Source organism: Fibroporia radiculosa, assembly GCF_000313525.1.
Source record: "Fibroporia radiculosa TFFH 294 genomic supercontigs, scaffold2056, whole genome shotgun sequence".
In the NCBI taxonomy this organism is placed as follows: domain Eukaryota; kingdom Fungi; phylum Basidiomycota; class Agaricomycetes; order Polyporales; family Fibroporiaceae; genus Fibroporia; species Fibroporia radiculosa.
Genome location: NW_012133330.1, coordinates 43862 through 71170, shown reverse-complemented (window position 1 = coordinate 71170; position 27309 = coordinate 43862). Strand labels below are relative to the sequence as shown.

At 50.0% G+C, this 27309-nt stretch overlaps 6 protein-coding genes across 6 annotated transcripts; 5 read left to right on the top strand and 1 right to left on the bottom strand.

Moving 5' to 3' along the window:
- Nucleotides 1-3168: 3168 nt before the first annotated feature.
- FIBRA_03508 (uncharacterized protein) lies at nucleotides 3169-4854 on the top strand (the record flags this gene model as incomplete). The annotated part of the gene is made up of 5 exons (XM_012325348.1): nucleotides 3169-3375; nucleotides 3429-3571; nucleotides 3631-3761; nucleotides 3822-3925; nucleotides 4063-4854. The coding sequence occupies 5 exons, from the start codon at nucleotides 3169-3171 to the stop codon at nucleotides 4852-4854; spliced, it is 1377 nt and encodes a 458-aa protein (XP_012180738.1).
- A 2101-nt stretch (nucleotides 4855-6955) lies between these two features.
- On the top strand, nucleotides 6956-9481 carry FIBRA_03507 (uncharacterized protein; the record flags this gene model as incomplete). Its single annotated transcript, XM_012325347.1, has 8 exons — nucleotides 6956-7111; nucleotides 7182-7459; nucleotides 7530-7764; nucleotides 7817-7923; nucleotides 7987-8124; nucleotides 8175-8592; nucleotides 8652-8851; nucleotides 8908-9481. The coding sequence occupies 8 exons, from the start codon at nucleotides 6956-6958 to the stop codon at nucleotides 9479-9481; spliced, it is 2106 nt and encodes a 701-aa protein (XP_012180737.1).
- Nucleotides 9482-11245: 1764 nt separating this feature from the next.
- FIBRA_03506 (uncharacterized protein) lies at nucleotides 11246-15498 on the bottom strand (the record flags this gene model as incomplete). The annotated part of the gene is made up of 2 exons (XM_012325346.1): nucleotides 11246-12052; nucleotides 12106-15498. 2 exons carry the CDS (start codon nucleotides 15496-15498, stop codon nucleotides 11246-11248), a joined length of 4200 nt encoding a protein of 1399 aa, XP_012180736.1.
- Nucleotides 15499-16384: 886 nt separating this feature from the next.
- Nucleotides 16385-18686, top strand: FIBRA_03505 (uncharacterized protein; the record flags this gene model as incomplete). Its single annotated transcript, XM_012325345.1, has 7 exons — nucleotides 16385-16481; nucleotides 16535-16676; nucleotides 16728-17170; nucleotides 17220-17627; nucleotides 17681-17730; nucleotides 17790-18302; nucleotides 18417-18686. 7 exons carry the CDS (start codon nucleotides 16385-16387, stop codon nucleotides 18684-18686), a joined length of 1923 nt encoding a protein of 640 aa, XP_012180735.1.
- A 1243-nt stretch (nucleotides 18687-19929) lies between these two features.
- On the top strand, nucleotides 19930-22564 carry FIBRA_03504 (uncharacterized protein; the record flags this gene model as incomplete). Its single annotated transcript, XM_012325344.1, has 13 exons — nucleotides 19930-20244; nucleotides 20295-20909; nucleotides 20968-21161; nucleotides 21214-21294; nucleotides 21348-21510; nucleotides 21565-21611; nucleotides 21670-21739; nucleotides 21792-21915; nucleotides 21962-22136; nucleotides 22202-22268; nucleotides 22324-22421; nucleotides 22485-22494; nucleotides 22544-22564. 13 exons carry the CDS (start codon nucleotides 19930-19932, stop codon nucleotides 22562-22564), a joined length of 1980 nt encoding a protein of 659 aa, XP_012180734.1.
- A 2914-nt stretch (nucleotides 22565-25478) lies between these two features.
- FIBRA_03503 (uncharacterized protein) lies at nucleotides 25479-26448 on the top strand (the record flags this gene model as incomplete). Its single annotated transcript, XM_012325343.1, has 2 exons — nucleotides 25479-25870; nucleotides 25932-26448. 2 exons carry the CDS (start codon nucleotides 25479-25481, stop codon nucleotides 26446-26448), a joined length of 909 nt encoding a protein of 302 aa, XP_012180733.1.
- Nucleotides 26449-27309: the final 861 nt, after the last annotated feature.

Sequence of the window (27309 nt, the reverse complement as noted above, 5' to 3'; positions counted from 1 at the left end):
TTTTTTTTTTTGAATCTGCATATTCGGCTCGTCTACAATGTGCTTACCGACGTTTACTCCCGCATCGCCCGTTTCGCCATCTGCATATCATCTCACCCATCTGTACTTATACATAGCACTACGTACCCTATTTCGGGCCCACCTAAGTATCCACTTTCCCGCTCTCGCGCTCCGCCGCACATCTCTCGTGGTTCATGAACGTTTTGCCTCATCCGTGTCCGCACACGGGGTCAGTGCTGCCCGCAAAGGCTTCAATGACCCTCTTCCCTTCTTCTCTTCCCCCGCTGCTCACTGGTCGCTACTCGCCGTTCGCTGTTCGCCGTGCCCGCCCGGGGGCGCGTGGCCGCAGATCGTCCTATCGCGCATCGTTTCTCCCCCGCTCCGTCGCCCTCCACTCACCCGACTCAGCACACGGGACCCGGGGCCGCGTCACACCGCGCGGGCTGGCCATTCTTCGGTACCTTCGCGCTCTTGGTGCGATAGGCTCGGGTGCAGTTGACCTATCTACGTAGCTCTACTCCCGTTTCCCCCTTTTCGTGTATTCACTCGCTCGACCCGTGTCGCTTGCTCGTGGCTTGGACTCGCTCCACTCATCGTATACCCCCTGGCCAGGGCCCGAGCGGTCATCGCTGATTGTTTTTGGTTTAGATAGATAGTCCTGTATTAGTGGTGGCACAGGGTCTCTTAAGATGTTTGGGTCTGGTGGGACTTCATGGCGTTCCACGCACGTGTGATTGAGCCAAAATATGTCGGCAGTGGCGCGGCATTGGTTCGGGGACTGGAAGTTCGACGCGACGGCGCGTCCAGTGCATACACGATCATGTGGTCCATGAGCTCGGGGAGGCGGCGAGCCTCACTTGTCTACACTATCTTCCATGTCCTTCAAAGCTGGTCAGAAGATGTGAAAAGAGTGGGTCTAAATTATGGACATTCCAGATGTGCGGAAGACAGTGAGAATTCGTGGCGACGCGACGCGACGTGTCTCCTCAAATAGCACAATCACGTGGTACGCGTCCTTGTCCAGGCGCTTACCAGTACGTCGCGGTGCACGTCAGGTTGCAGTCTGCTGTTCGTCTTTCCTTCTTGTCCCACCATCTCAATGCTTAACGACCATGTTTGCCTCTCAGAATGTTTAAATCGTCCTCACATATGATGATTCAGAGTTGCAAAGTTCTAGTCCTGTGCCATTGATGCATCGCTACATCATAAACCAGGCTCAGCAAGCAGTCGACATTGTCAGTATACACAATTTCTATGTTCTCTCTTGTTGATTTATTTTCATGTTAGGGCTCACAACCTGTTTATTTCGAAAGGTTCTCGATGCTGCCGACATAAACGCGTATGGTGAGCGCCGTTTTTTTTTGTATCACTGCATACATGAAATTTAGTGCGCGGCGTCCAGAGATGGCACCCAGGCCTTGCGCCGGTCGATGCAGCAAGGAATTCCCAGCAATTCAGCCACATGGGGCTTTCACTCCGATATCTGCGGGAAACAGTAGCCCAGAATCTTGTGCACTGATGTCTAGATAATAATGTTCGCATTCAGTCGCGCAGACGCTCTTCGATGGCAATCCAGTGATCCCGAATCCAAGAGGGCGGCAATGTTTCGCGAATCGGGTGCTGGTAGCGACGGAGCCATCCGCTTTCGGTCCGTTCAGATTGTGTTCCCTCGCGCTAGCACACATGGTGTCCGGAATTGGGTTGTCAATAGTATCAGCCATGAGCCGGGACGCTGGATCTGCGCCTCGATCGGTCGGAGGGCGCTGCGGGGGGGATCACAGGCACCAAGATCGTGGGCAGGGGACATACAGATGGATCAATACGTGTCGGCGACAGCTCGGTGAGCACGCGGATTGGGCTAAGGTGAGCGCTGTTTTGTGTGCTGGTGTGGTGCGGATCTTAGGTTGATCTGGGTCTATCCGATGGAAACTCCTTGCGGGCAGGTGCTTGGCGATTTGACTCATAGATAGAGCGGAACGCGGACGGACTGAGCGGGCCATCGTCCCCGGAGACGCATGGTCATGTCAATTGCAATGGCGCTGACAAAATAATGAAGTGAAACGCGGGCGAAATGGGCGTCATTCTCCATATTATATTGTAGTCAGCAAAGGCCTAGTTGTAGGCTGATTTCGGCCGGAGCGAATCCTCTGTATGGTGCGTTGACCTCTCATATCACTTATGCTGGAGTTTTGATTGTGTTTGTAGCGCCTCTGTCAGAAGATTATGCTTCTCCGTATAGGGTAATCCACTTAATTACTGAGGGCGGTTGCGTAGCCGCGCAACGCGCTCCGCGGTCTGATAACAATAAGGAATACACAGGTGGTCCGCAGAGACAGGGTGCTCTCTCAAAGAATGGGCTCGCCTCTAAGTACACCGGACGACTAGCGTTACCGCAAAGAGGTATGGGTTCTGTTTATAGTTATAGTAGATCAATCTGAATATAAGCTCAACAATAGCGTACGCCGTGCGATCGTGGCGGTTATCTCCGTGACAAGCCGAAGTTCGTCTCAATCTTCAGCTTCAACGTATAAACTCGTGGCAGAGTGCCCAATGAAATATTATGAAATGAGCTATTATGTATGTTTAAACATGCAAGACTGGCGGGTTCAGAATGTTTGAAGGTTTCTGCACAATCATCATTTTTCGAAAGACGGCTCTCATTGCTTCGTCCCTACTCTACGAGATACAAGAACAGATGCAGTTGATCGTCCTACTGATAATTCCCACATTGCGAGCTACGTTGACGGTTTTGTGCCATGAGGGACTCGGCGAACTAATTATACCGACCGATTGAAGAGCTGTATGCTTATGACCCGATATCATATCCTGCCAAATTTCAAGTTAACGACAGCCTTGCGGTAATTACCAGACCAGTCTACACCAAGTTGCCAAGTCGAACGTTGAAACGGTCCGGAGGTGGCAATGCCGTGCCATTCGAAATCGGCTATCTGGTCAACTCAGCGTGTGGGAACCGAACCGATAAGAACAAGGTGAACTCTAATCTCACATTGAACATAGTTCCCATACCGATATGACGTTCATGGATGTGCTCTAAACATAACAAAGGACATTGAAGGCTATATCATCAAGCCTTCCCTTCACGATCTCAGTCTTGCTCTTTACTGCGGAATGCAACTCCCTTTTGCTGCAACAAGTGAACATACGAAGATGCAGATCTTTGCAGGGAAACTATTTGACTCTTATACTCTCGCATTTCACGAGAACGTTGTGATCGTGGTCTCTCCTGAATCGGGGCTGATCCTTGATATCCATCCATACACATCTGCGGAGCTGGCCTTTGCGGATTTTAGAGATGCTCAGAGGTTTGTCGATCTCAGACACGCAACTGTTCTTCCCGGATTCGTTGATGCGCACGTACATTGTGAATAATCAACTTTGCGCATTATGTACTGCGACATCATTGACAGTCGGAATACTTCACAGTGTTTCTACATCCTTACTCTGAAGTGAGCTGGGAAGACCAGCTCACAAAGGAAAGCCTCGTTGAGCGTACAATACGTGCCACCCTCCACGCGAAACGCACGTTAATGGCAGGCTACACTGCCGTGCGGTACGTCAATACACGTACACCGTCGGCTGTTCTGCTCATTGACACTCAATTCGATGCAGAGACCTAGGAACGGAGGGTGCGGGGGATGCGGATATTCACCTGCGCAAATGCATGTCAGGGCCGAATTATTTAATCCCGGGACCACGATACTTCTGCGCCAACCGAGCAATTGTCACTACTGGTAGCTACGGTGTGTCTGAAGGATTAAAGACGCTGCTTCTTTCAACTGACATACTTATTCCATGACCAGGTCCCAAGAGTAAGATTCATCTCAACCGAGAGGGAATCGAGGGAATTACCGGAGCAGAAGTGGCCGATGGTGAAGTCGAGTGCGTCAAGGCCGTTCGCAGACAAGTCGGTGCAGGGGCGGACTGGATTAAGGCGAGTCCTTCAAATCGAACAGGACTGCGGACGATACTGAATAAGAGCTGCGCGTAGATATACGCCGGTAAGAATAAATTTACCAGCTTCTTTGGGCATGTAAACGACAGTTCTTCAACCCAGACTACCGCTTCCGCTCTCGCATGGATGACGTATCAACCGCTGTATCAAACGCCCCAATTCCGACTTTCGATGCTCAAGAGCTGAAGGCTCTGGTGTCCACCGCGAACAAACTGGGCGTAAAGGTTGCGGCGCATTCAGCCCACTGGCAAGCGAGGGGCAAGAATGGTATCTCAAGCGGACCGGGAGTTCATTCAATCGAGCATGGAACCAACATGGAATTCGAAGACACCGATATAAACGACACGCAGCATGCAGGAGGGAGCGACGGCGATAGGGTCAACACGGTCTGGGTCCCGACGCTCGCCGCATACTATACTATGAGCAAGGAAAAGGGCGAGGTATGGGAGAGCGCAACGCGCGCGTTCAAGCGTGCGTTAGAGAAAGGTATCGACAACATCGCCTGCGGGGGTGACACGGGTGTCTTCCCGCACGGAGACAATGCACTGGAAATGAAGCTCATGGTACGACTCGGAGCCGATTGGCGGAAGGCCTTGCAGTGGGGCACGCTAGGCGGATGGAGATGCATCCGCAGTATGGCATGGGAAGGTAAGGCAGGAGAGGAGCGGTTACGGAAAGTGATGAACATGCAAGAAGACGCGAGGGTAGTAGGAGACAACGAAGTCCCATTCGGCGCCGTTAGACGGGGTTTCGCGGCGGACATTATCGCGACCAGCGGTGATTTGGAAAACAACTTCGAGAACGCCATTGACAAGTCTGCCATTGAATTTGTGATGAAGGGAGGCAGGGTATACAAACGGGATGGGCGAGAGCTTGTGTAATGCTCGGCGCGCATCGTTAGTGTATACTTAGCAACCCAGGGCCGTGGTAGTGAAAATGCCATAGACAGCATGATACAGCTGTACCGTTGTCCAATCAAAAGGGAGAATGCGAGTGTGCGGCCGGTTGTTGTGTTCGCCGATCAGTCACAGTTTGTGGCAGATGCGCTTGTGGGGTCATTCCTTGTAGATACCAAGACAAGTTCACGATAACGGGTGGTATTGAGTCGTATTGTGGTCATATGGTCGATCCTACCCATTCATTCAAATGCTCAATCTGATGCGGCGTGCAAAGATGAGCAAGGTTCTAGAGAAAATTGTGACATTTGAATTATCAACATCACCGTGGCTCCAGGCCAGTGGTAAGCCTGGAAGGTACACACATCTTGCAGTTCCGTATGAGTGGGTCCACAGTTCAACAGTGAGAACATATCACCACTGCACACCTATCTCACACCAACTCTTCTTCAAATGCCGGTAAAGCCAGGCTCCGGATCGAGCCTGGAACCACAGCGGCAAGGCCAAATATCACCAAAGAAGAAACATGTACGTACTGTGCGCAGTGTAGTGACAGCATACGCTACCGGAGGGAATCAGGGTGCGCTAACTCGGGCGCGTATACAAATTGCGCATACAATCGCCGGGCGCTAGCTTCATTTCGGTCATATTGTGGGCCTCGACTTGCCGATCTAGCCAGGATGATTACACATTATCTTGAGCTCCACTCACGTCGTGGAAAGGCTGCGGCGTACCACGCACCAGGCGACGGGGACATGTGTGATGTGGGACTATATGATACCACACCAATCTGCGAGAAGTCAGCACAGCGAGAACCCTGGTCATCGGGCAGTCCTTACGCAACACCCTTTTCTCACATCCCAACTGAGCGGCAGTATTATCTTGATCCTGATAGTTTGGCGCTGTAGGATATCATACGACAGCGATATAGAAGTGAATTACCACCAGCATACTTAGTGCTATAATACTTCGAGTTCCGATCGACCGGGGAACTGTTGAACAGAATTTCGATGTCAGATACTGACAAAATGAGCACGACGAAAACATTTTCACCAGATGACAAAGCCTGGGAAGTATTTGTTAGATAGATGTACTGCAGCTGACAGGAAAGTCATGTACATTCGACATATCAGTCCAACCACTCGTGACGATTGTGACTGAATGACAATAGACGATCTGCCTTTCCTCTCCTCCACATTATGATGCCCCAGAGAGGGGTACGAAAACAATGGACGACACATACCTGCTACTAGGAGCAATTGGGCAAAAGAAAACCTTCGAAGCTATTGCCTGCGAATGGTTCATCCATCACCGCTCGGACATAGTCGACGTAGCTGACCACAAACTTGAAGCAGCTTTCTTAAATCACATATGTTTATTCTGAAGACATTCAAATGAGACGACTCAGCTACAGCCAGAGATGACACCGTAGGATCGTGACTTTCAAGTTCATGCCACATATTCACCAGTGTTTGCTTGCGGTCATCTTGGTAGGATAGAGAATAGCTATGCATGAAGGTGTGTAAATTCGTGAAAACATTGCAGAATGCTGTGAACCGTGTCGTCTCTGGCTTTTTTCTCAGCCTGCCAGGCCGAGCAGCTGTGTATGAGGAGACTCATGCGCGCATCACATCAGAGGCGCTCAGAGGCGCTGCCTGTGCCAACAGTGCCAGCTAACGCGTTCGGATCAAGCTGACTTTCGCTAAATCCTGGCTTACACAGAGGTCGGCTACACGTCAGCGAGGCGAGTCCTGCTGGACTTTGCAATATGCCTAATGCCTTCCTATATGTGGTACTTTATGCCTGCAAGTAGCGAGCATTCGTTTCTGGCAGCTCTGGTCTATTCAATCGAAGTCTGGCCGTAATGTCGGCCCAGTAGAAACAACAAAAATCAAGGTCACCGACAACTCCGTCGGCAGTGGCTTCAGATCTGCTAGACTCTATACGGAGTGATGCAATTGCCGCAGTGCCTTTCGGTCACAATACCTGGGTTGTCCTCGTTGCCTGCGCGCCCGATGAACATGGCGCTATAAATGAAAACTGACGTTGAAACATCCGCCCTGAAACACGCTCAATCCCTCTCCCAATGGTTGTCTTATTTCCTGTCACCGACGCCCAAGCAAAGTCCTCTTCAGCCAGTAATGTTACGACCTACAACCCTGTCTATGAAACTTGCCCGGCTTCAGATAATTTAATCCGTCGTACTGGTACCCCACAAGCAGGTAACCAAACGCTGAATACAGTATGTCGCTGTCCATATACAACTCTACCAATTCGCATTTATAACATGCGGTTACGATGATTTTGTGTAGGATGAAGTAGAATATATCAATTCTCGACAGAAGATCGTCCAGACGAGTCTGCGCTCATGGCTAGGCGACTCTTTAAGTACCGTCTATAGTGGTAATTTCGACGCGCTTTCAGCGACAGACATGCCCAACTTCGGTATTGCGATGTCTGGAGGCAATCTTCGTGCTGCCCTTTTCAACGCCGCTGCATTAAATGCCTTCGATGACCGGAACGAGACCAGTGTGGCGAGAGGACTCGGCGGCCTGCTCCAATCATCGACTTATATGACGGCGCTATCGGGGTGAGCCTCTTCCCCCACACCCGATCAACTCAGCGAAGCTCATGGGGTTAACTGATCGGGCTGTTTTCAGGGGCTCCTACGTTTCAACAAGTCTAATTTTCAACGAATTCCCGACGCTGCCTAATTTGGTATTTGGCAATGAGACCGCTGGAATCCCTGGTTGGCAGCTCGTGGAGGACATGTTCGAACCAGGTCCATCTGGAGCGTATGAGGATACGTTTATAGGGCATCTTATGGATGATTTGGGAGATAAGCGATTTGCTGGAGACTTTCCCGTGACGTTCTGTGATCTTTGGGGGCGTGCGGTATGTTCTTCCGCATACTCGTTCTCTAGCTATCAACTCTTACACCTTTCAGCTTTCGTATCATTTCATGCCTGGCACCGCGGGTACAGCATCTTTTGCGTCTAATACAACTGTTGGAAACCATGCCGCTGCCATTTCATACTCGTCCATGACGCAACTGTGCGTAAATTAACCAGCCACTCATCCTAATCATCCGACTTATCTGCGTATTCATGCGTCTAGGGAATCATGGAAGACTCATGCGCTTCCCTTCCCTGTGGTGCTGATTAATGTCAACTCACCCAATGCTCCCGGTGTCCCATTTGGCGATACCGGTGCTGTACCTCTCACCACCGTTGTCTATGAACTGACTCCATTTGAGTGCGAAATTTGTCTCCGCTTGCCGCTAGTGACTAACATCGTCCTGCCAGGTTTGGTTCGTATGAGCCACAGTTGGCTGCGTTCGTATCACTCTCGTACCTTGGCTCTACGTTCAGCGATGGTATGCAGGAGAAATGCGTTAATTCCTTCGACAACGCAGGACTGATGATCGGCACATCTTCCTGCGACTTTCACATTTACAACTACACGCATAATCCCATCTGGAATGAGGAGTTTGTTCCATTGATCGATATAATTGATGGGAGTTACGGGAAACTTCAGCCAGGTCAAGAAATGGACGTAATGAGCGTTGCGAACCCGTTTTACAAGATGAACGTAGGCACGTACCAAGATTGGAATGAGACAGCACTGAGTTTGCTTGATGGATCTTTGGACGTCGAGAACGACCCGATACTTCCGCTTCTCGTGAAGAAGCGGAATGTGGATGCTATTGTCATCCTTGACTCGGTGAGTGGTTTTGCATCTCGTGAGATACAAAGATCGGTTTCTGAACCACCTTAATGCAGTCTGGTGAGACAGCTTATGACAAACCGAGCGGGTTGTCGCTCATGGCGACACAGGAGAAGGCTGCTATATTGCCGTCAGGAACAATTAACTTCCCGACGCCATTCCCGGCCTCTACGAATGAGTTCATGTCCCTGGGACTGAACGAGCGGCCGGTATTTTTCGGCTGCGACGGCGCGAACAACACCAATGATGATTACCCGTACGTTGAGTCCTTGCCCAGTGGCACCCATGGCTGATCCCACTTCGCTGCTGCAGAGTGTTTGTGTACATTCCGAACGATGACCCTACGGGCATGACGAACATCAGTACCGCAACGCTGCAGATTTCGGTCGCAAATCAAACGGACATATTCGACAATGGCTACCTCCTCGCCACGCGTGGTTATGCGGGTATCAATAACACGAATCTGGAACAGCACGACGCCGAGTGGAGCACTTGTGTCGCCTGCGCGCTGTTCGAGCGGATGCGGGTGAGGCAGGGTGCAGCGCGGACGAGTGCGTGCAACACTTGCTTCTCGAGGTATTGCTACATAGGACAGAATATGTCGAGCGCACCTTATTCAAGTACATTGTCGTCGTCTTATTCCTCACCAACGTCGTCTTCCGCATCCTCAGATCTCTCCGTTCACGACTCCTCTGATGCGGTGTCCAGTGCCAGCCCGTCGTCCTCATCTTCACCTGCAGACTACGATGCGCTTGTCCGGAACGAGTACATAATTATGGGTCTGCTTGTTGGCATCGTGGTTCTGTTGCTTGCTATTGGCGGGATGGTCATCCGCAGGGCAAAGGCCGCTAGATCAGGGTATAAAGTAGTCGGTGGTGCGTACTGAGCGCTGTTGGGATTAGAGCGCGAGATGGCGAACAGGATGTAAACTAGGATTTGACATGGACATGGACACTCCTCCCACTTATCTATACTAAACGTTTTTTTAAAGTTATCTGCATGTCTCACTGTCATTTGTTTCTATCATATGCATCACTCCTTTGCGTTTCAGCACGTCCTGGATCTGAGTCTTTCGAAACTCCATCTGTGTCGAGTTGGATTCCGTTGGAAGCTTCATGTCGGGTTGATTCCGACGATGTTGTCTGCACACCTGCTGAGTTGGCTAGCATAGACTATACACGCTTATGCATGGGGCGAGCCTTCACCGGTCACCGCTCAGAGGAGATCGACGCAGTATAGTAGAACTTTGTAACAAAGTGTTCTGGATAACCTCGAATTGTCATGGCATTGTACTTACCACAAAAAAGAACGTCGCGCAGGGAGCGTAGGGATGTCCATTGTTGACATAGTATACTAAGTACTTCAAGTTAGAAATAAACCGGCGTAACAGGGCAACCCAAGGTCACTTTCCGAAAGCGCTGTAAGCCGATCCGGTTTGCGTTAACGTGTGAGTATTCCAGTATATATTACATAAGCAGGATATTTTTCCTTAAGAGTTCGCTCGCGCCAACTTCGTAAATTGCTTTTCTTTTTTCTGACTTGGCCTCAACATGCACATCTGTTCGATTGCTTCCTCTCAATGCAAGACTGCTATCAAGAATATTTCTCTTTATGACGACTAATTGGTGAATGTCAGCATTCGGGTCTCGACCTCTGCAAGGCTCTGTTGCGACTTGCCTTTCTGCTTGTTCTTCCAACATTACGTTGTTATGAACTAGTTTTCTTCGCCCTAGACCTGAGTGTGTCGTTTCTGTGAGTGTACCACGTACCAAGTCAAGGCTCTTCACAACTTTCTTCCATGTGTTGCGTCTGTTACGGTCGTGGAAAATTGACACGTCTCGAGTCTTTTGCTGCCTGGCTTCGTCATGAAGTCTGGTGGATCTCAGAAGCTCGAATACGTATCGTCTCAGTAGAGTTGAGTGCAGTCATCGCCTTGTTGCGTGTCAATTGCTGTGCTCGTAGTTTTGGGACACATATTTCCTCAATACCTAATGAACCTTTGTATCCGTTGTTTTTAACCAATTATGGAAGTTTTGTCTTTGAATTTGAATGTTGTGTACGTTATTCTGCGACCATGCTTTGTTGTGATTGATGTCATACCATGATGTTAGCATCCATCAAACGTACACTCTGGCCCAGTCTCAGCGGTGACCCCGTTTCTGTAATCGACACAGTAGAAGACCTCGCTCTACGATGCATTGTCGCAGTTCGCGCATCTAGTGGGGGCGCAATTCCCTCGTTTGTGGATGATATCTAATCGTGGGTGCGAGGTCGTGATTTTCGTCTTGGGAGCGATCAGATGAGCCCGTCGTCTGGATTGAGACATAGGACTTAATGATGTAAACATATTGTACACCAGAGATCTGCTGGATGAAATCAATATAAAGCTGCAAGGTTCGCGCAGTATCACTTAGGATCAGGGTCAGCACGTTGATCTTCATTGAGTATGTACAACAGCCTCAATCGCGAAGGTAGATGAAGTTGGATATGATGTTACATGTTATAGGCAGAAGAGTTGTCAGAGGTCAGAAGAACCGAAGAGATCCTGGTGAATCCTCACATCGGGAAGAACGTAGCTAAAGGCTTAAGCTGCACAAGTATACGTAGCACTACGGGGCCAAACCAAAAGGGCCTATATGCGATGGAATAGTCAAATGCCCATATGAATAAACGGAACCCACGATAGATATGCCTTTTTCTTCTTGGCGTAAAGACTCTGCACGGCCTCGTGCAATGCGTGAGCGGCGTCTCTGCAATCAGGCTTCCCGTGTTCAAAAAGGCGACTATACACCTTGTCAGCCACCAAAGGGGCATCTCCGTCCTTTATTGACCACATCGTGGCAACTACTCCGCGATATCCAGCAAGCAGCATTCCTGCGGCAAGGTGAACAGCTTCTTCTGAGAGGTCCTTATCGCCTTTAGCAGACTGGCATGCCGACAGGAAAGCCAGACCTCCGTGCGAACGAGATAACTTGATGATATCCGAAAGTTTTAGGCGGCCATCTGATAGAATCAAACCGCTGTTGGTAGGTTTGTCGGCGTCTTGCACGCCGTGGCACGCAAAGTGCACCCAGCTAGCTGCAGACGCTCCCATATTCTCTATCACATTGGCAACTGTGGCTTCAGACCCTTTGATTGATGTGAAGAGTAGATTAGCAGCATTGGCCCTTGCTTCGATACATTTGAGCTCTTGAACAGTACCGGGAAGTTGAGCATATCCAAGGACAGCGGGCTGGGCGATGGCGAGGAGCTGCGTGTCGCCCATACCGGCCTCTGGGCGTGAGAGTGGCATAAGGGCGCTCAAAGTCGGGGCGTATGAAGAGACAGCAAACCTAGAGAGTATGGAGTCAGTTCGAGTCTCGCTGTGAAGTCCCGCTGCATGAATGGGAAGGGATGTGAACGGTCCAGTCGGGCACCAAAAGATGCGCGGGAGCTCTTGAGCAGTGGTAGATGGCGCCTGAAACTGTTTGAATCAGTCTATCACGCGAAAGCAAGCACAGAGGAGCTTACAGAAGTGATCAAGACATCTAAAATCGGCTTAACGACCTTGAGCCAGAGTTCCGATAGAATATTCTCCAATACACCGTCGGGATTCCTGGCAGTGGGGTACACAGTTTTAATGGCTCTGTCGACGACACGGGTATTGCTCGCCAACACTGTGGTCAAGAGACTTTGGAGATCGTGAAGTCTCTCGTAGGTTATGTTTGGTAGAGGAACATGGAGCACATCGTCCGATCTGGCCATTAGAATCAATGCATCGCATCGACTTCGGCTGGCATTAAGAATGACAACAGGTCCTGATTGGGCAGAAGCAGAAAGCTGTGTGATCGTCTTGGGTAGAAGGAATCTCTCGAAACCAGACGAGGACCTGACTGTCTGGATGATTTCTTGCCACTCAAGAGTGAGGGAACGATGTCGCCGAGCATCGTCCTCCAATGACATCTCAATGCGAGTTTCGAGACTAGCTTGATCACGAGTACTGCTCTGTTCCAGTTCATGTGAGACCTGCAGAAGTCTAGCCGCAAGCTCAGGGTGTGAATCTTGTAATTCGTCAATTGGTGTACGAAGCTGCAGTAATTGGCCCCAAACAATGGAACGTCCTTGTTCTAGCCACTCGACAGCAGTCTGAGCCCTTCCGAACTTGACAGCTGCAGCCGCAGCATCTCTTGTCACACTCCCTGCACTCAGAAGCTCTCGATAGCGATCCTGGAGCGGAAGGCCAAGCCAGGCTAATTGAGGTAGGAGATCAAGAGCAACGACGTATGCGTCTAGAACGGAAAAGTCGGACGGGTAGAAGGAAAGGCCGTGAATCCACTGTAGGCATGCGCGGAACTTGATGGAAGGAGAACCAGTAGCAGAGCGGGCGGCTGCCGAAAACTGCAATATTGCATTGTCCAGATCAGCTGGATCTTTAAGAAATTGGAACCGACTGAAGATCGAAGTTCCAAGATTGTAAATCCAATAGGGTTTTGCGACATGTCCATCAGGTGTTTGTTGCACTGCGGCTTGCGCCATTATTATTGAGTCATGAATGTCGACAGATTCGTGGAGATGTTCAAAGCGGCTGAGCAGTTGTCTACCCAGATTATTTAGAAACGTCGGCTTTCTGGCATGGCCATCTAGGACCAGCTGAACCACTTCTTTAAACGCTTTGATAGACTCGGTGAGGTCGAGCTCGTCACCTTCGCCTTCGTGACGCAGACTGAAAGCCTTTCCGAGATTGTTAAGACAAGCAGCCTTGTTAGTGTGATTCGCTGAACTGAGTTGGACGGCTTCAGTGCAAACCAGAATCGCTCTGTCAACGTCGAGACAATTCCGAAGCCGATCGTATCGGCCTTGAAGCGCATTCCCGAGGTTGTTCAGATATATATGTTTGTCTCGATGGCTATTTGGTGCAAGACGTATGGCATCCTCTCTGACCATGATTGATTTGTTAAGGTCAGCAATATCACCAAGGCGCTGGAAACGGCTTAAAAGAGAAGTCCCGAGACTGTCGAGGCGAGCAGGTTTATCCGGATGGCTGTCTGGGCTAAGCTGTACTGCATTCAGTCCAAGAGAGACGGATTTGTCAATGTCACCGATGTCACCGAGACGCTGGAAGCGGTGCCATAAAGCAAACCCGAGGTTGCGCAGATATCCGGCTCTAGTGGGATCAGTTTCTGGGCTCGATTGCAAAGCATCTTCGAAGTGTAAAATTGTTTCGTTGATGTCGCTGAGATCGCCTAAACGCTGAAATCTGCTTAGATATGAGCTGGCGAGATTGCTCAGGCAAGTGGATTTGCTTGTATGGCCAGATGGTACGAGCCTCACAGAAATTGTGTTCATCGCGATGGATTCGCGAATGTCGTCAAGGTCGCCGAATTCATCGAAACGAGCAAGTAACGAAGTCCCAAGGTCCGTCATATACAACCATCTTTCAGGATGGCAGTCGGGGGCAAGTCGTACGGATGCTTTATTCATGATAATGGACTCGTTTATATCAGATACGTCACCAACACGCTGAAAGCGACGTAGCAAAGCATTTCCGAGGCTGCTAAGGCGGCGAGGTTTATCAGGGTGGCAGTCTGGAGTGAGCTGCACGATTTCCTTTCGTAAACACACCGTCTTGTCAATATCCACAGGGTCTCCAAAGCGCTCAAAACGCAGACTCAACGAGTTGCTAATATTCATGCGGTGGTCGGTCTTCTCCAGAGGACCTCCTTGCTCTGAGCGAAGCGCATCCTGGAATGTGGACAGAGATTTTTCGAGGTCGACAGGATCTCCCAGATGCTGGTAACGGGCGAGGAGTGCAATGCCAAGATTAGCAAGGCGATCCGCTTTTCTAGGATGATTATCGGGAGTAAGGTGAAGAGCGTCTGTGCTAGAGGTGATGGCCTTAGAGAGGTCAACGGGATCGCTGACCCTCTCAAACCGGAGCGTAAGGGAATAACCCAAGTTTCCTAGTACCGTAGCCTTGATAGAGTTTTTATCATCAAGGAGCTGAACGGCATCCTCAAACATACAAGTTGCCTTCTCAATATCAGAGAGGCCACCAGATAAATTGAAACGTTGGAGCAGAAAACTCCCGAGATTGCTGAGGTAACCGGGCTTATCTGGATGGGTTTCTGGGAGGAACTGTGCCGCTTCTTCGCTCACCGAGATGCACTTGTCAAGATCGGCGGGAAGGGAGAGTCGTTCGAATCGAATCGAATATGGAGTGGCAAGTCGACTGAGATGGATATGCCGCGTAGGATCGTCTTTTGGGACGATCCGAATGACGTGCTCTCTTGCAAAAACGCACGTATCGAGGTCCGCGATGTTTCCAGAAAGCTGGAATCGACGAAACATCGAGTTTCCAAGATTCACCAACCGATTAAGTTTCTGAGGGTCATGATCTTCGGTGACTGCTACTGCGCATTCTCTGGCCGAGATTGACTCGTCGAGGTCTGTTGGATTGCAAGAGTTCTCAAAGCGAAGAAAAAGTGAGTCGCTAAGATTACTCAGGCAGCTCGCTTTGTCGCGATGGCCATCTGGGATGAGCTGCAGGGCATCTTGAAATGCCGATATTGATCTGTCGATGTCAGTGATGCAACTAAGGTGCTGGAAACGAAGGAAGAACGAATTTCCCAGATTGATCATGTTTTTGTATTTATTAGGATGACCAACTGGTGTGAGCTTCAATGCCTCCTCGAATGCTGAGATTGCCTGATTGATATCAGCGAGGTTTTTGAAATGTTCAAAGCGACGGGAGTAGGCGTCTCCAAGATTGTACAAATGAATATGCTTGTCGTCGCCCTGTGCGAGCCTCACTGCTACCGTATCCATCAATATCACTTGGTCCAGGTCCTGAAGATGTCCCAGACGCTCAAATCGGCTCAGAAGTGATTTCCGGGACGGGCTTTCCCTTGAGCCCGAGCTATTCATGGTAGGCGGCAAAGAAGGTGAGGGAAGATGCGTACTCTGTGTATTCAAAGACGTTAGAAGACGCAGGCACCACAGAAGCATGAACGCACCGTTCACTCCACACCCAGTCTATTGAGAGGACACAGATTCTAATCTACCACTGATGTTAAGTAGAGAACTGTGATTACCGCATTATCCTACCGAAGGGATCAGTAACAATTGAGGCACGCACCAGCCCAGTCTTGCTTTGGTCGGTGTCGGAGCAATTATATCCTCAGCGTTTTGGATGTATGTGTTGAATCCTTGAAGGCCGTGAGGTGTTCCAACGATACACTCTTTCCCTTCAATTGTTCCTCTCAGTCCAGATTCTCATCTAGCGCATTCAAAGCTGCAGGATGAGCAAGCTAAAAGAGATGAGTAAGCTACTATAGGGTGTCTTATTGGCGTGTTATAATGACGGTAGAAAAGAAGGTATATGGCAAAACCTTGTTCGACTGCTTGTGGGACGATGAGGCGTATATATACGCCCAACAGAGCCAAAACATACTAGTGGGCACGCGGGTCGTGCATGGCACGGCATTTGTGGCCGGCTGCAATGGCACATGGTACCGGAGGAAAACCATCGTTGTAGAGTATCGATAACTTCAGTGTGGGCTAATGATTGGGGAGGATCCAGACGATCTTGTCCGGCGTGATCAACGACCTGGCCGCAAGACAAGCGAATTACGTAATTACACAGTGCCGGCGGGAGGTAATGGTTCTTTGGGCAATCGCGCCCCGGGAGGAGGACAAACAACACACAATTGAGGCTTGGAGAATTCAGTCTCCTTTCTGCCACTACCCCGCACTTTCGAATTGGCGTCTCGTCCCGCGCACTTTCCGTAGACTACTCATCCTGGAACAAACCATGGCTGAAGTAGTTCCAGGAACATTTCCAGCTTCTAAACTGGGGGAGTACACCGTCACTGGCGAGATCGCGGAAGGAACATTCGGTAAGGTCAAGAGTGAGTACGCGCGAGATATGTTCCGGAGTGGCGTTCATTGACTGTACTTGTAGTGGCCGTCCATACAGTCACTGGACACAAGGTCGCCATGAAGTTCATATCCAAGCAGGTCATCGCAGCGACAAAGACAAAGACACGAGTTCAGCGTGAGGTCGAATACATGCGGACATTGCGGCATCCCCATATTATTAAACTGTGCGTTGACTGTGCACGCAGCTAGAATTTTGGTTGTTGATCGCTTGGCAGGTACGAAGTAATTTCGACACCGACGGACATTATCATCGTGCTTGAGTATGCGGGGGGAGAGCTATTCAATTACATAGTTGACCATGGGCGCATGCAGGAGGACGAGGCACGACGGTTCTTTCAGCAGCTGATCTCTGGAATCGACTACAGCCACCGCCTTAAGATCGTACATCGTGATCTGAAGCCCGAGAACGTACTTCTCGACGCGGATTTGAACGTCAAGATCGCCGACTTTGGGTTGTCGAATGAGATTAAGGACGGAGACTTCTTGAAGACGAGCTGTGGAAGTCCAAATTACGCTGCGCCAGAGGTGATACGGGGAGGGCTTTATACTGGCCCTGAAATCGATGTTTGGAGTTGTGGAGTAATCTTGTACGTGATGCTCTGCGGGCGGCTACCATTCGAGGATGAGGACGTCCAAACTCTGTTCACTAAGATCAGCCGTAAGTTTAGCTCAATTGAATCAACAACATATTCTGATTTCTCTTCCAGAGGGCGTGTACCACATGCCGGTATTCTTATCCCCCGAAGCCCGCACTCTTATCAATGGAATGCTCGCCGTCGATCCCGTCAAGCGTATTACCATACCCGAAATTCTTCAGCACCCTTTCTTCACAACTGACCTTCCGCGCTATCTCCAGCCATTGCCACCACGACCAGGACCGGTCCTTGGCACGCTCTCGTCACTTGTGACGCCGCCACCCAAGGCTCTGGATTTTGAGATCATCGAAGGCCTCGGGCGCATAGAAGAGGATGTCGTCGACGAGTTATCGGCGCGGATGGATGGAGTGGATAAAGAGGACGTGTGGGAGTCCCTGAGACGAGATGACGGACCACAAGGGAATGCTGTGAAAGTTGCGTATATGCTCCTCAGAGACAAGCGAAGGTTGGGCCGAGATCGTAGGTGTTCCGGTTGTGCTTTGGAACTTGGAACTTGATGTTATCTGTATCAGTGGCGGAGTTTGAGGAACAGGAACGGGATGCGCACTTGGCTGCGATGGACGTACGTTATACTAAATTGATGAGATTGGTTGGAGATCAATCACTGACGTTATTCATTAGCCTAGGAATTTACTCTCCCCCAGTGCCCTGTCACCAGCAGAGCTAGAGGAGAATCCGTTCGAAGCGGAATTCAACGATTTTGACGAAGACGACGTTGACGACGGGCTTGATTTTTCCACACCCCAGAACGAAGCCGAAATCAACAATTTTGCCGTACTCAATTCGTCGCTGCCCGAACAGCTACCCGAACAGCATCATCTCGCGTCGTATGCTAGTGCGAAGCGTTCGTGGCCCGTCAAGGAGAAGAAACAGCACAGGACGAAGTGGCACTTTGGGATTCGCAGTAGATCGCCTCCGATGGAGGTCATGCTGGAGATTTACAGAACACTCAAGACGCTCGGGATGGAATGGAAGGCGAAGAAAGACCTCGGTGGGTTGGGTGGTGTGCAGCGAATCAGCGAGAAGGCGAAAGTCGAGCGGGCGCGCGAGTACGATTCCCCCGGGTACGTCGACTTGCGCGCCGCAGCATCAATATACTTCATCGAGACTCGGGCGCGAGTTCAGGACGTAGTAGTGAGTATTCTACCGCCTTCCCTTTCCCATTTTGGTTGAGTGCCATTTGGCGCGCTGTTCGGTTCCGCTGAGTTGCTGAGTGCTAACGGATCCTCGGCGGCGCCACATCCACAGGTGCTGATGAATCTGCAACTGTACATGGTGGACTCAATCAACTACCTCGTTGACTTCCACCACAAGAAAACATACAAGGCGGCAACGGAGCCGGGTGTGGGGCGGTTCGACATGGCGCACCCAGACCTCAATTTGTCAGACACGGCGTCCCTTGAGTCAAGTCGGTCGATGAAGGACGTCAACATGCGAGAGGATGAGGTAGTCTCGCCATTTGTGTTCATGGATGTTGCGTGCCGGTTGATCTTGGAGCTTGCGGGTGGTGGGGAGTAGGCTGAATGGTGTGGTATCGGTGGGTTGACGATTGTGGTGCTGTGTGATTACTTTCTCTCTGCTGTCGATTGTGCTATGCTTGTGCTGCTTATTGAGGATATGTTGTAGCTCTTACTAGGCGTTTGAAGGTGTATGAATTCGACTAATGAAATTCGCGATGCCTGTATTGCAATACCATCAATCGTGCTGATGGGAATCTGGGATTGATTCGACTTGTGTTTCGTTCATATTGTCTCTCGTAATGCTACATTCTATCTCGCTTCCGCTCGTCTGCTCGCTAGTCCTCATCCAACCTTGCAGCTGGGCCAGTTTATGTGGGCGAAGGGCTGATTGGAATTTTGATTGTGAAGGTGAGTGGCACGATTCGTTTTCGCAATCAGATATCGACTCGTCACATTAATGCAGCTTATCTGGGGCAGGCGTTCTATCAGAGGTAAGTCGTATGCTGCAAATTTGCTTCAGAATCTATCAAGCCCACATGCCAGCTACAGACAAGGTATAATCCACTCCGCATCACGAGCAATCATACGACTAGAGAACAGTGAGCCCCTTATGAGATAAGAAACGAGATTCTTGCTACGGGCCCGTGAAGAGGCGTAGCCTGCAGGCGGTACTACGTGGCCACCATGGCCATGACTTCTGTCCACATCACTGCTACCTCTGCTTCCACCCTTCCCATTCTCTGTCAATCCTGCAGGAGCTGAGACCATTGCACGTGAAGTCGCCTTAGCATGGCTGTCATCGAATTTCTGTCAAGAGCGTTGATGAACTTGGGTTATGTCACACCCCCAGGTGCTCGTCTGTCCCGAGTATTTCTGTGACATCCAAAAGCGAGCGGACACTCCACCCTGTCCCATCTGCACAGCTGAAGCCGTATCGCTACGGCATGGGCGCATGTGGAACCCGAAAGCGGCGGGGCCAGCGACGGGGACGGCGGACGAAATGGCTCGATGCAGGGAAGAGATCCGCAGGGCAACTTCTTTCGTGGTTTATGTGACTTGGCGGAAGGTCGTCTGTGATTTCGTGCGCCCATCCATCACACCGCAAGAACCACCCGCTCTTTCCACCTATGGTAACACCCCTGCCAAAGAAGGCTATCCAGTTTGGAAAATTCACCCACTTGACGGCGCCGCCACGCTACGCCTTGTCAGACCGCCCCGCCCGTATATAACCCCGACCGTCGCTATTCATCCGCCCTCTCATCCCTCCTTCGTCCACCATCGTCTTTCGCCTCTTCCTCACCATGCAGCACTCCGCCTCCACCCAGCCCTTCGACCCTTTCTTTGATATCAACACTCCCAATCGCAGCGTCTCTTCCTCCATTTGGGCTCCCCAGCCCCAGCCCTCCGACACCGCCTGGTCAAAAGCCATCGACTCTTTTACTCGTGTCAATACAAATGGCATCACGACCCGACCCGACGCTCGCCGCGCCACCTCCTTCCCCAACCCTACCAATGGGGAGGACATCTTCGGTCCCGTTGATCAGAACGGCCACCGTAAGAATGTTGGCGCCATTGGCGACGGCCGCAAGAGAGGTTCGCCGACCTTCGCCGAAGTCGTCAGTCGCCCTTTTACACCCTATATGCGCCGTTGCTTACGCATCCACAGCACGTCGAACAACTCCTTCGCACGCTCAACCTCAATTCTCCTGCCCCTCAGCATCCCCTTCCTGGAGATTCACAATCGCTGCAAACATCTCCGGACCTCTCACCCATATCGACCTCGTCTGCTCTTCTAACACCCACCGACCAATCCCCTGCCAAAAGTTTTGATCCCAAGTTCGGCCAGAATTTTGGACTTGGTATCATACATGGTCAACAGACAGATCGTCTTTTCGAAACTGGGTTTCCGACTCGTCTTAACGACATCACTGTCGCGTCTCAAATTCTGCCGCGCGCTACCTACCTTTCTTCTCAGTCCCTTTCTTCAGCGCAAAGCGATCAGTGCCCTATTCCATTCTTTGACCCTGTCTTGGAGACTTCTGCTTCGCAGAGAGGGCAGACGTACTTTTCACAGACTGCGCAACGCCGCACGGAAGCTTTACCGGTAGCGCACCAGTCGTGGTCTCATCAACGCCTGCGTGCCACCTCTGACTGGCTACAACAGGAGGAAAGACCAGTCATCGACCAGTTTTCGGCGAGTCTTATGAATGAACCTCTCTTGCGTTCTGGGCAAGCAAGCCGCTCGGCGTCACAGGGAAACGGACAATCGCACTCTCACGAGGTATTTGTGTCTATATGCGCACTGTGACGCCTTTTTGTTCAATGACTTCCGTCTTTAGCCCATTAACTTTCTATCTTTGTTGCACCCATCTTCGACTCCGCCATATCCTCTGTTCGTGTCGCGGATTATCAAATCTTCTGATCAGCAGGCGTCGATTTTCCTACAGCAGAAGCTCAAAGTCGCCGACAGTGCGGAGCGCGTCAAGATTGTTGATGCTATATGCGCAAAGGGTTTCGAAATGATGGCTCACAGGTATCTACTTACGCTCGCTGCACGTCTGAATCAAGATCTGACGGCTATTCAGGTTCGGAAATTGGGCTGTTCAGAGGTGCCTCGAGGCAACCGCGAGCCCAGAAGAAAGACGTAAGATAGTCACTTGCATGAGGTGAGTGCCGTCGTTGCTCAACTGGCGATCCAACTACACTGTGTACTGCACAGAGGGCGCGTCGTCGAACTCGCGACAAATTGCTATGGTTGCCATGTCCTCCAGAAGGCACTCGACTGCGAAGAGGATATACGGCTCTTGATTGTCTCAGAACTTCTCATTGGTGATCCCGCACAGACTCTCATCAACAAACATGCTTCCCATGTCTGGAGCAAGGTGCGAGATACATACGTCATAAATCTCTATTCCCCACTGACGCATTATGCACAGATTATGGAGCTGTCTTGGACAGCTCCTGCGCCGCCCATTTTCGCCTAGTGCGTATTTTTAAAACGCAGGAGAAATGGCTGAACAACTTGTTATGTGACTTCGCAGTGTCAACAAGTCGCTGAAGGGAAAATGGGCGTCCCTTGCTTGCCACGAGACCGGTTCACTCGTCGTGCAGGTGTGTCTCATATCAAAATCCACAAATCCAGTAGTTGATGTCGTGGGTTCAGCATGCCTTTGAGAATTTGGAGGAGTCGGCCAAGGATGGCATAGTCGACGAGCTACTCAATCAAGGCTCGGCTGTATTCAGTGAGGTTACTAAGAACCAATGGGGGTCGTACTGTATCCAGCACAGTAAGTCTCGGCCTTCCTTTCTGCCTTTGGTGCTTATGTCCCGCAGTCCTTGAACACGGATCGCACAAGCATCAAAATATGGCCCTCGAGCATCTCCTTGCAGGGCTGCTCGAGTATGCAACAAACGAGCAAGGCGTAAAATCAGTGACCAAGGCTCTAAAGGAGGGCGGCGACGACACGTTGGACAGGGTCATTAAGCGAATGTGCGAACCAGCAAAGGGGTATGTCATAGAATCATGTGGTGCTACTAGTTCAACCAATCATTTTGTGTTGGAAGTTGTCGTAGGGCCATGATCGTCGACCTTGCCTTGTCCGTTACGGGTAGCCAGTTGATCGCAAGCGTTCTACCGACCGTAAGTCTTCAATATGATTTCAGTTACTCCTGCGATCCTCATCCATGTGACGTAGGCGGACAAAGATCAACGTGCACTCCTGTATGATTCCATCCGTGGCCATATTGTGACCCTACGCGGTTGCAAGACAGGTTCCAAAGTGATCTGGCTCTTGTGAGTCAGAAGGGTCAATATTACTATAGGCTGTTCTCGCTTACTCATGTTGCTCTCATTCAGTGATAGGATGGTGAGCGAGTAATGACTGCGTAATTGATCCAACGCTAACGGTATCTCAGCGTGCTTACTACGGCTACTGAGCACGTTCATCGTGGCGGGCGCTCCATATTTCCCCAGCATATATCAGGCAGCAATCTTTCATTCACGCATCAGTGGCATATTAGAAGCATTGAAAAGAAAACGGAAAACGCCTATGCACTCTCGCAAACCACATTCAGGCTTCATTATCTCGCAATCTCTCGCACTATCAAGCAAACGTATCATGCCAACTCGATAACCATCGCCATCGCCGTTCAAAGCAGTCTAGACTTATCAACCATTGTCGGCATTACGTATTTAATCACTGCATGGACCTTCGGCCACATTCGCATCATCTTTCGTTATTGCATTTACCTCGCAGTCTTTTTATTGCTCCTCATCCAAAACATATCTGAACTCTTCGTTTAGCCGTCCAGCGCGATGTGCTTTATACCATTGCAACTAGTGTCGCTTACCCCCTCCTTCGCGCTCAGAGACTACTAGAGTCATACAGTGTACAATGATTGACGTGTATATCATCCTACGTGCCTGTGGTTCCCTGTGATGCGCATGCATATCCAGGTTCAGTTGCGAGATGGTGCATGGTGACCCACACTACATTCTCTCCAATTTGCATCGCGAGCACACAGCGCTGACGAGTGACGTTGTTTCATGTATGCGTTATTTGTTTGTACTCCTTTGCCTCTGCACTCTGAATAGTCTGAGTCAGTCGATAAGTACTTTGACGGCTAGCCTTCCCCACGCTTGGTATTGATTGGCACACGCCCGTCGCGGCGTGGCTGTCCTAGACGCCGACTCGGCAGTGAGAGTCAGACTCCCACAATTTAGTCACGGTATGTCTTCTTGTGCCCGTCCCATTGAGAGGTGCGTGTCTAGTGTTATGGGTATCATATTCATCTTCATTCTAGCCCTAGGTAAATCCGCCGGCTGTCTCGGTATCACAATAGTTCGTCTTGCTATCAAAGCACCTGCCTTATAGTCTAGAAGCCTGTTCTTTGTTCATCTATGAGCATTGACTGTTATGATGCATTGCTGTGTTAGAGTTCTCATAACTGGTGTATGAGTGCCTTGAAGCTCCTACGCCCCTTGTTCGTTTCTCCCCCTTGGAAGCTCTTGTCGTTCTTTTATTTTGCGCTCATCTCATTGTGCATTCGATCTTATTATCTATTTTCAAAATGACATGCGTTATTTTCGCTGCTGCTGCCTTCTTTCTGTCCTTGAGCGTCGTCAAGAGTACCAATCTTAATGTCACTGTCGGCATTAATGGTACTTTGACTTACGACCCTCCCAGGTATGGCCTCCCTCTAGCAGCATGGATAGTCATCCAATAGCTAATATGGTCATTTTTTTACAGCGTAAATGCGATCATTGGTGACGTGCTGACTTTTCTCTTGTTCGAAGTTTCCATATTCTTCTCGCTACAACGACGTCTTAAAGTTTCCCCAGTGTCTCGGGAAACCACACAATAACGCAATCGTCGTTCGAAAACCCATGTACCGAACTGCGAAATTCCAGCGGTGGCGTCGTATTCGATAGTGGCTTTATCCCTATTGTAGGCGACGCAATCGGCCACCTACAACTTGGATATGATTATAAGGTGAACACGAATGAGTCTGTGTATTTTTACTGCCGCCATCCTGGGTATGTCATGCAAAGTCATACCCATCAAATTTATCTATTACTAAAATTGGATTCCCCCCTATCGTATAGGCACTGCGAGCAAGGCATGGTCTTCGCCGTCAACGTGGACAGCGCGAATCTCTCGGCTTTCCAGCATTTAGCAAAAGAATGGAATAGCACGACCGATTCTTTTACTTCTTCAGCGGGTGCGAATTTCAAGAACCGTCCAGGAACAACACACATGGCAAGCGCCGCGCTATTAGGATCCTTCATAGTGATTTTGGCACATCTATGTCTGTAGAATGGACTGTCGAAGGTTACGATGTCAAGGAAACCCCATGATGTTGACATACGCACAGATATAGACCATTGAATGCGCTTATAATGACACTCGGTCTCATGCTGTCTATTTGACCTCTCCCTGGTTTTTGAGGTATTTTCCATGGATATCCCGGTCATCTGGACTACACTTCCGTGGTCGTTAAGGGACCATTACGGCTACTAACCGTACTCATTTATATCACCACCATGTACATTCCCCATACGCACGCACACACACATATATATATATACCCCCAAGTTGCTCATTCATTTCTCTAAGAACAGCTAACAAATATTACTGAATGCTCCGTGTCAAACGGCCTCAACTTAAAATGATGATGTAGCTGTATACACTATTCAGTCTAAAAGTTTTTTTCTGTGTAGACTGAGTAAGCTTTACGCACATTAATGGCTGCTATTGACATATCTCCAATGCAGCAAACGCAATCTAATTATCACCAACACCCATATCAAGCCGATATCGTTCCTGACCCAGATGTGTTTGGAAATAGTTCCCAGGCGCATCGAAGACATTGACACGTTTGGATTCGGTTGGGTATGAGGCTGGCAACAACCTGGCTCGGACATGACATGTAACATTCCTACTAGACTCACATCACCTTGGTGCTGTATCAGTTCAGCACAGGTTTAATAGACCACGCTAATAGTGCCTTGATAGACAATTAACCCGTTCTCATCGTGAAGTGCCAGGACAACATGGAGATTCGAGCTAGACAAAAAAAATACGGAGGCAGCGTCGCTAAAACGCAAACTTGGTTTGACGTGTTATCGTTACGGGCATTCATTGCCAAGAGGAGAGCTATAAAGTTGTTCGACGGTACAGAGTGCATAAAATATGAGCTCCGATATTGCGCACCAGTAAACTGCTGTGAAATGGGCGTGTAATACGCACTTTGACTCCTCGGATTACATGGACTGGGCCAAGACGCCCACAATCTAACGCTATGTTCCTACTTTGGCCATATACCTACCCTTTTTGGTTCAATCCCAAGAATGGCCCTGACCACTACGACGCTCGCCCATCAGCTTGAGGAGCTCAGCTTGCTGAAATGCTCCATCCTCCCTGGAGAAGAGATATTGTTCATCCCATCCTCGGACGGGATAGATCATTGGGGCCGGTTACTGGACACTTTCATAGACAATTCAATGGATAGCACCAGCCTCTCAGACAGAGTGCCAGGTGGACTGAAGCCGGCACGCTTCCAAGTGAAGATAGACGTATTCAATATCTGGTTTGAAGTGGCCTTCCACGAGGAGTACCACGGAGATGACTTGTGCAGTGGGCGTGTCCTCATTCTAGTAAAAGGAGACAACCTCGGCCGTATAGAGCAGGAGCACTGGCAGACCATCGTCAGGGAGAAGATGAACGAGGTCAAAGACAGTGAGTGCGTCCTTAGAGCTCCTGGCGCGACACACGAGTGATTCACCAAGCTTTCCATCATATAGATATCCGGTCTTTGAGCTGATCTCAACGCACCTTCTCCCCGAACTTCACGCTACATTTGACGCACGAGCTGGATTGCATACAGCAAGCTCAACCGCGGATCCAGGATTATTACATCCCGCCAACGCACAAGCACCCCGCTTCCACGCTCTGCTGACTTCTCACCACCTCATTTCGCCAAATAAGCGTCGCTCTCTGCAGCAATGGTCCGGCGAACTTTCAGTGACGGGATTTGCGAAGGTTGGCTATCCTGGCGTCATATATTGCGAAGGAGAACGGGTGCAATTACAGAAGTTCGTGGCAAACGTGAAGGCAATGCAGTGGCTAGCATTGCGTATCAGGTTTGTTGAACCATTACCCCAGGCAGTAGGGCAAGAGTACGAGACTCGAAGGCGCTGGGTAGAGTTTGAGAAAGTCGGCAAAGTAGTCGAAGAAATGAAGCGACTGAAGCGAGAGAATTATGTTGTAGAGATGGGTATAGGTAGCACCAGCATGGGCTCATCCAATGCAATGAAATAAGACATGCTTTTTTCAATACCACAACCCACATCATTGCGAACAGGAGATACTAGATACACGAAAGGACTAACAACGACTATGAATAAGAGAGAATAAACAGAAGGACTTTTGAAGGCCGAGGACCTTGACGACCAATTGAGTTAACTAAACCTTGAAAGCTTAATAACGCCTGTCGTCGTAGCCGCCGCCACCGCCACCACCGCGACGATCGTATTCACGGCCGTATCCCCTGTCGTAGTCTCGATAACTGCCACCACGATCGTGGTCACGACCCCCCATTCGATAGTCGTCCTCGTAGCGACGAGGGGGGCGACGATCATCATGGCGCGAGTAACGACTATCATAGGGACGAGGATCGTAAGGCCGTTCATCTGAAGCACAGGCATGAGCTTTGTTTTCACATCTATACTAGAACCACCTACATTCATTGCGCTTGGGAGGTCCATAGTATCTTCCAGGAGTCGGAGTCCTGGCACGTGCTCGGCGGGCCTACCAAAAATGTCAGCGGAGCGTACAAGTCCCGCGTAACGATGACCTACCCTCTCTACTGTCATTGTCTTGCCCATAAGATCAGTAGCATTTAAAGCAGTAATTGCAGCATCCGCCTCCTCTGTAGACTCCATAGTCACAAACCCAAACCCGCGCGACTCACGCGTATGAGGGTCATACATGACCTGGGCTTTCTTGACCTTCAGAACAAGTCAGAGATCGTTGCACATTTTTGCATATGAAAACACGTACCCGGCCAGTTTTGGCAAATGCCTGCTCAAGGTCGCGGGTATCAACTTTATGGCTCAGCCCAGAAACGTGCAGGTTGTTTCCAGGATTCTGCTGGCCATCGCCGCGACCGCTATCAGGAGA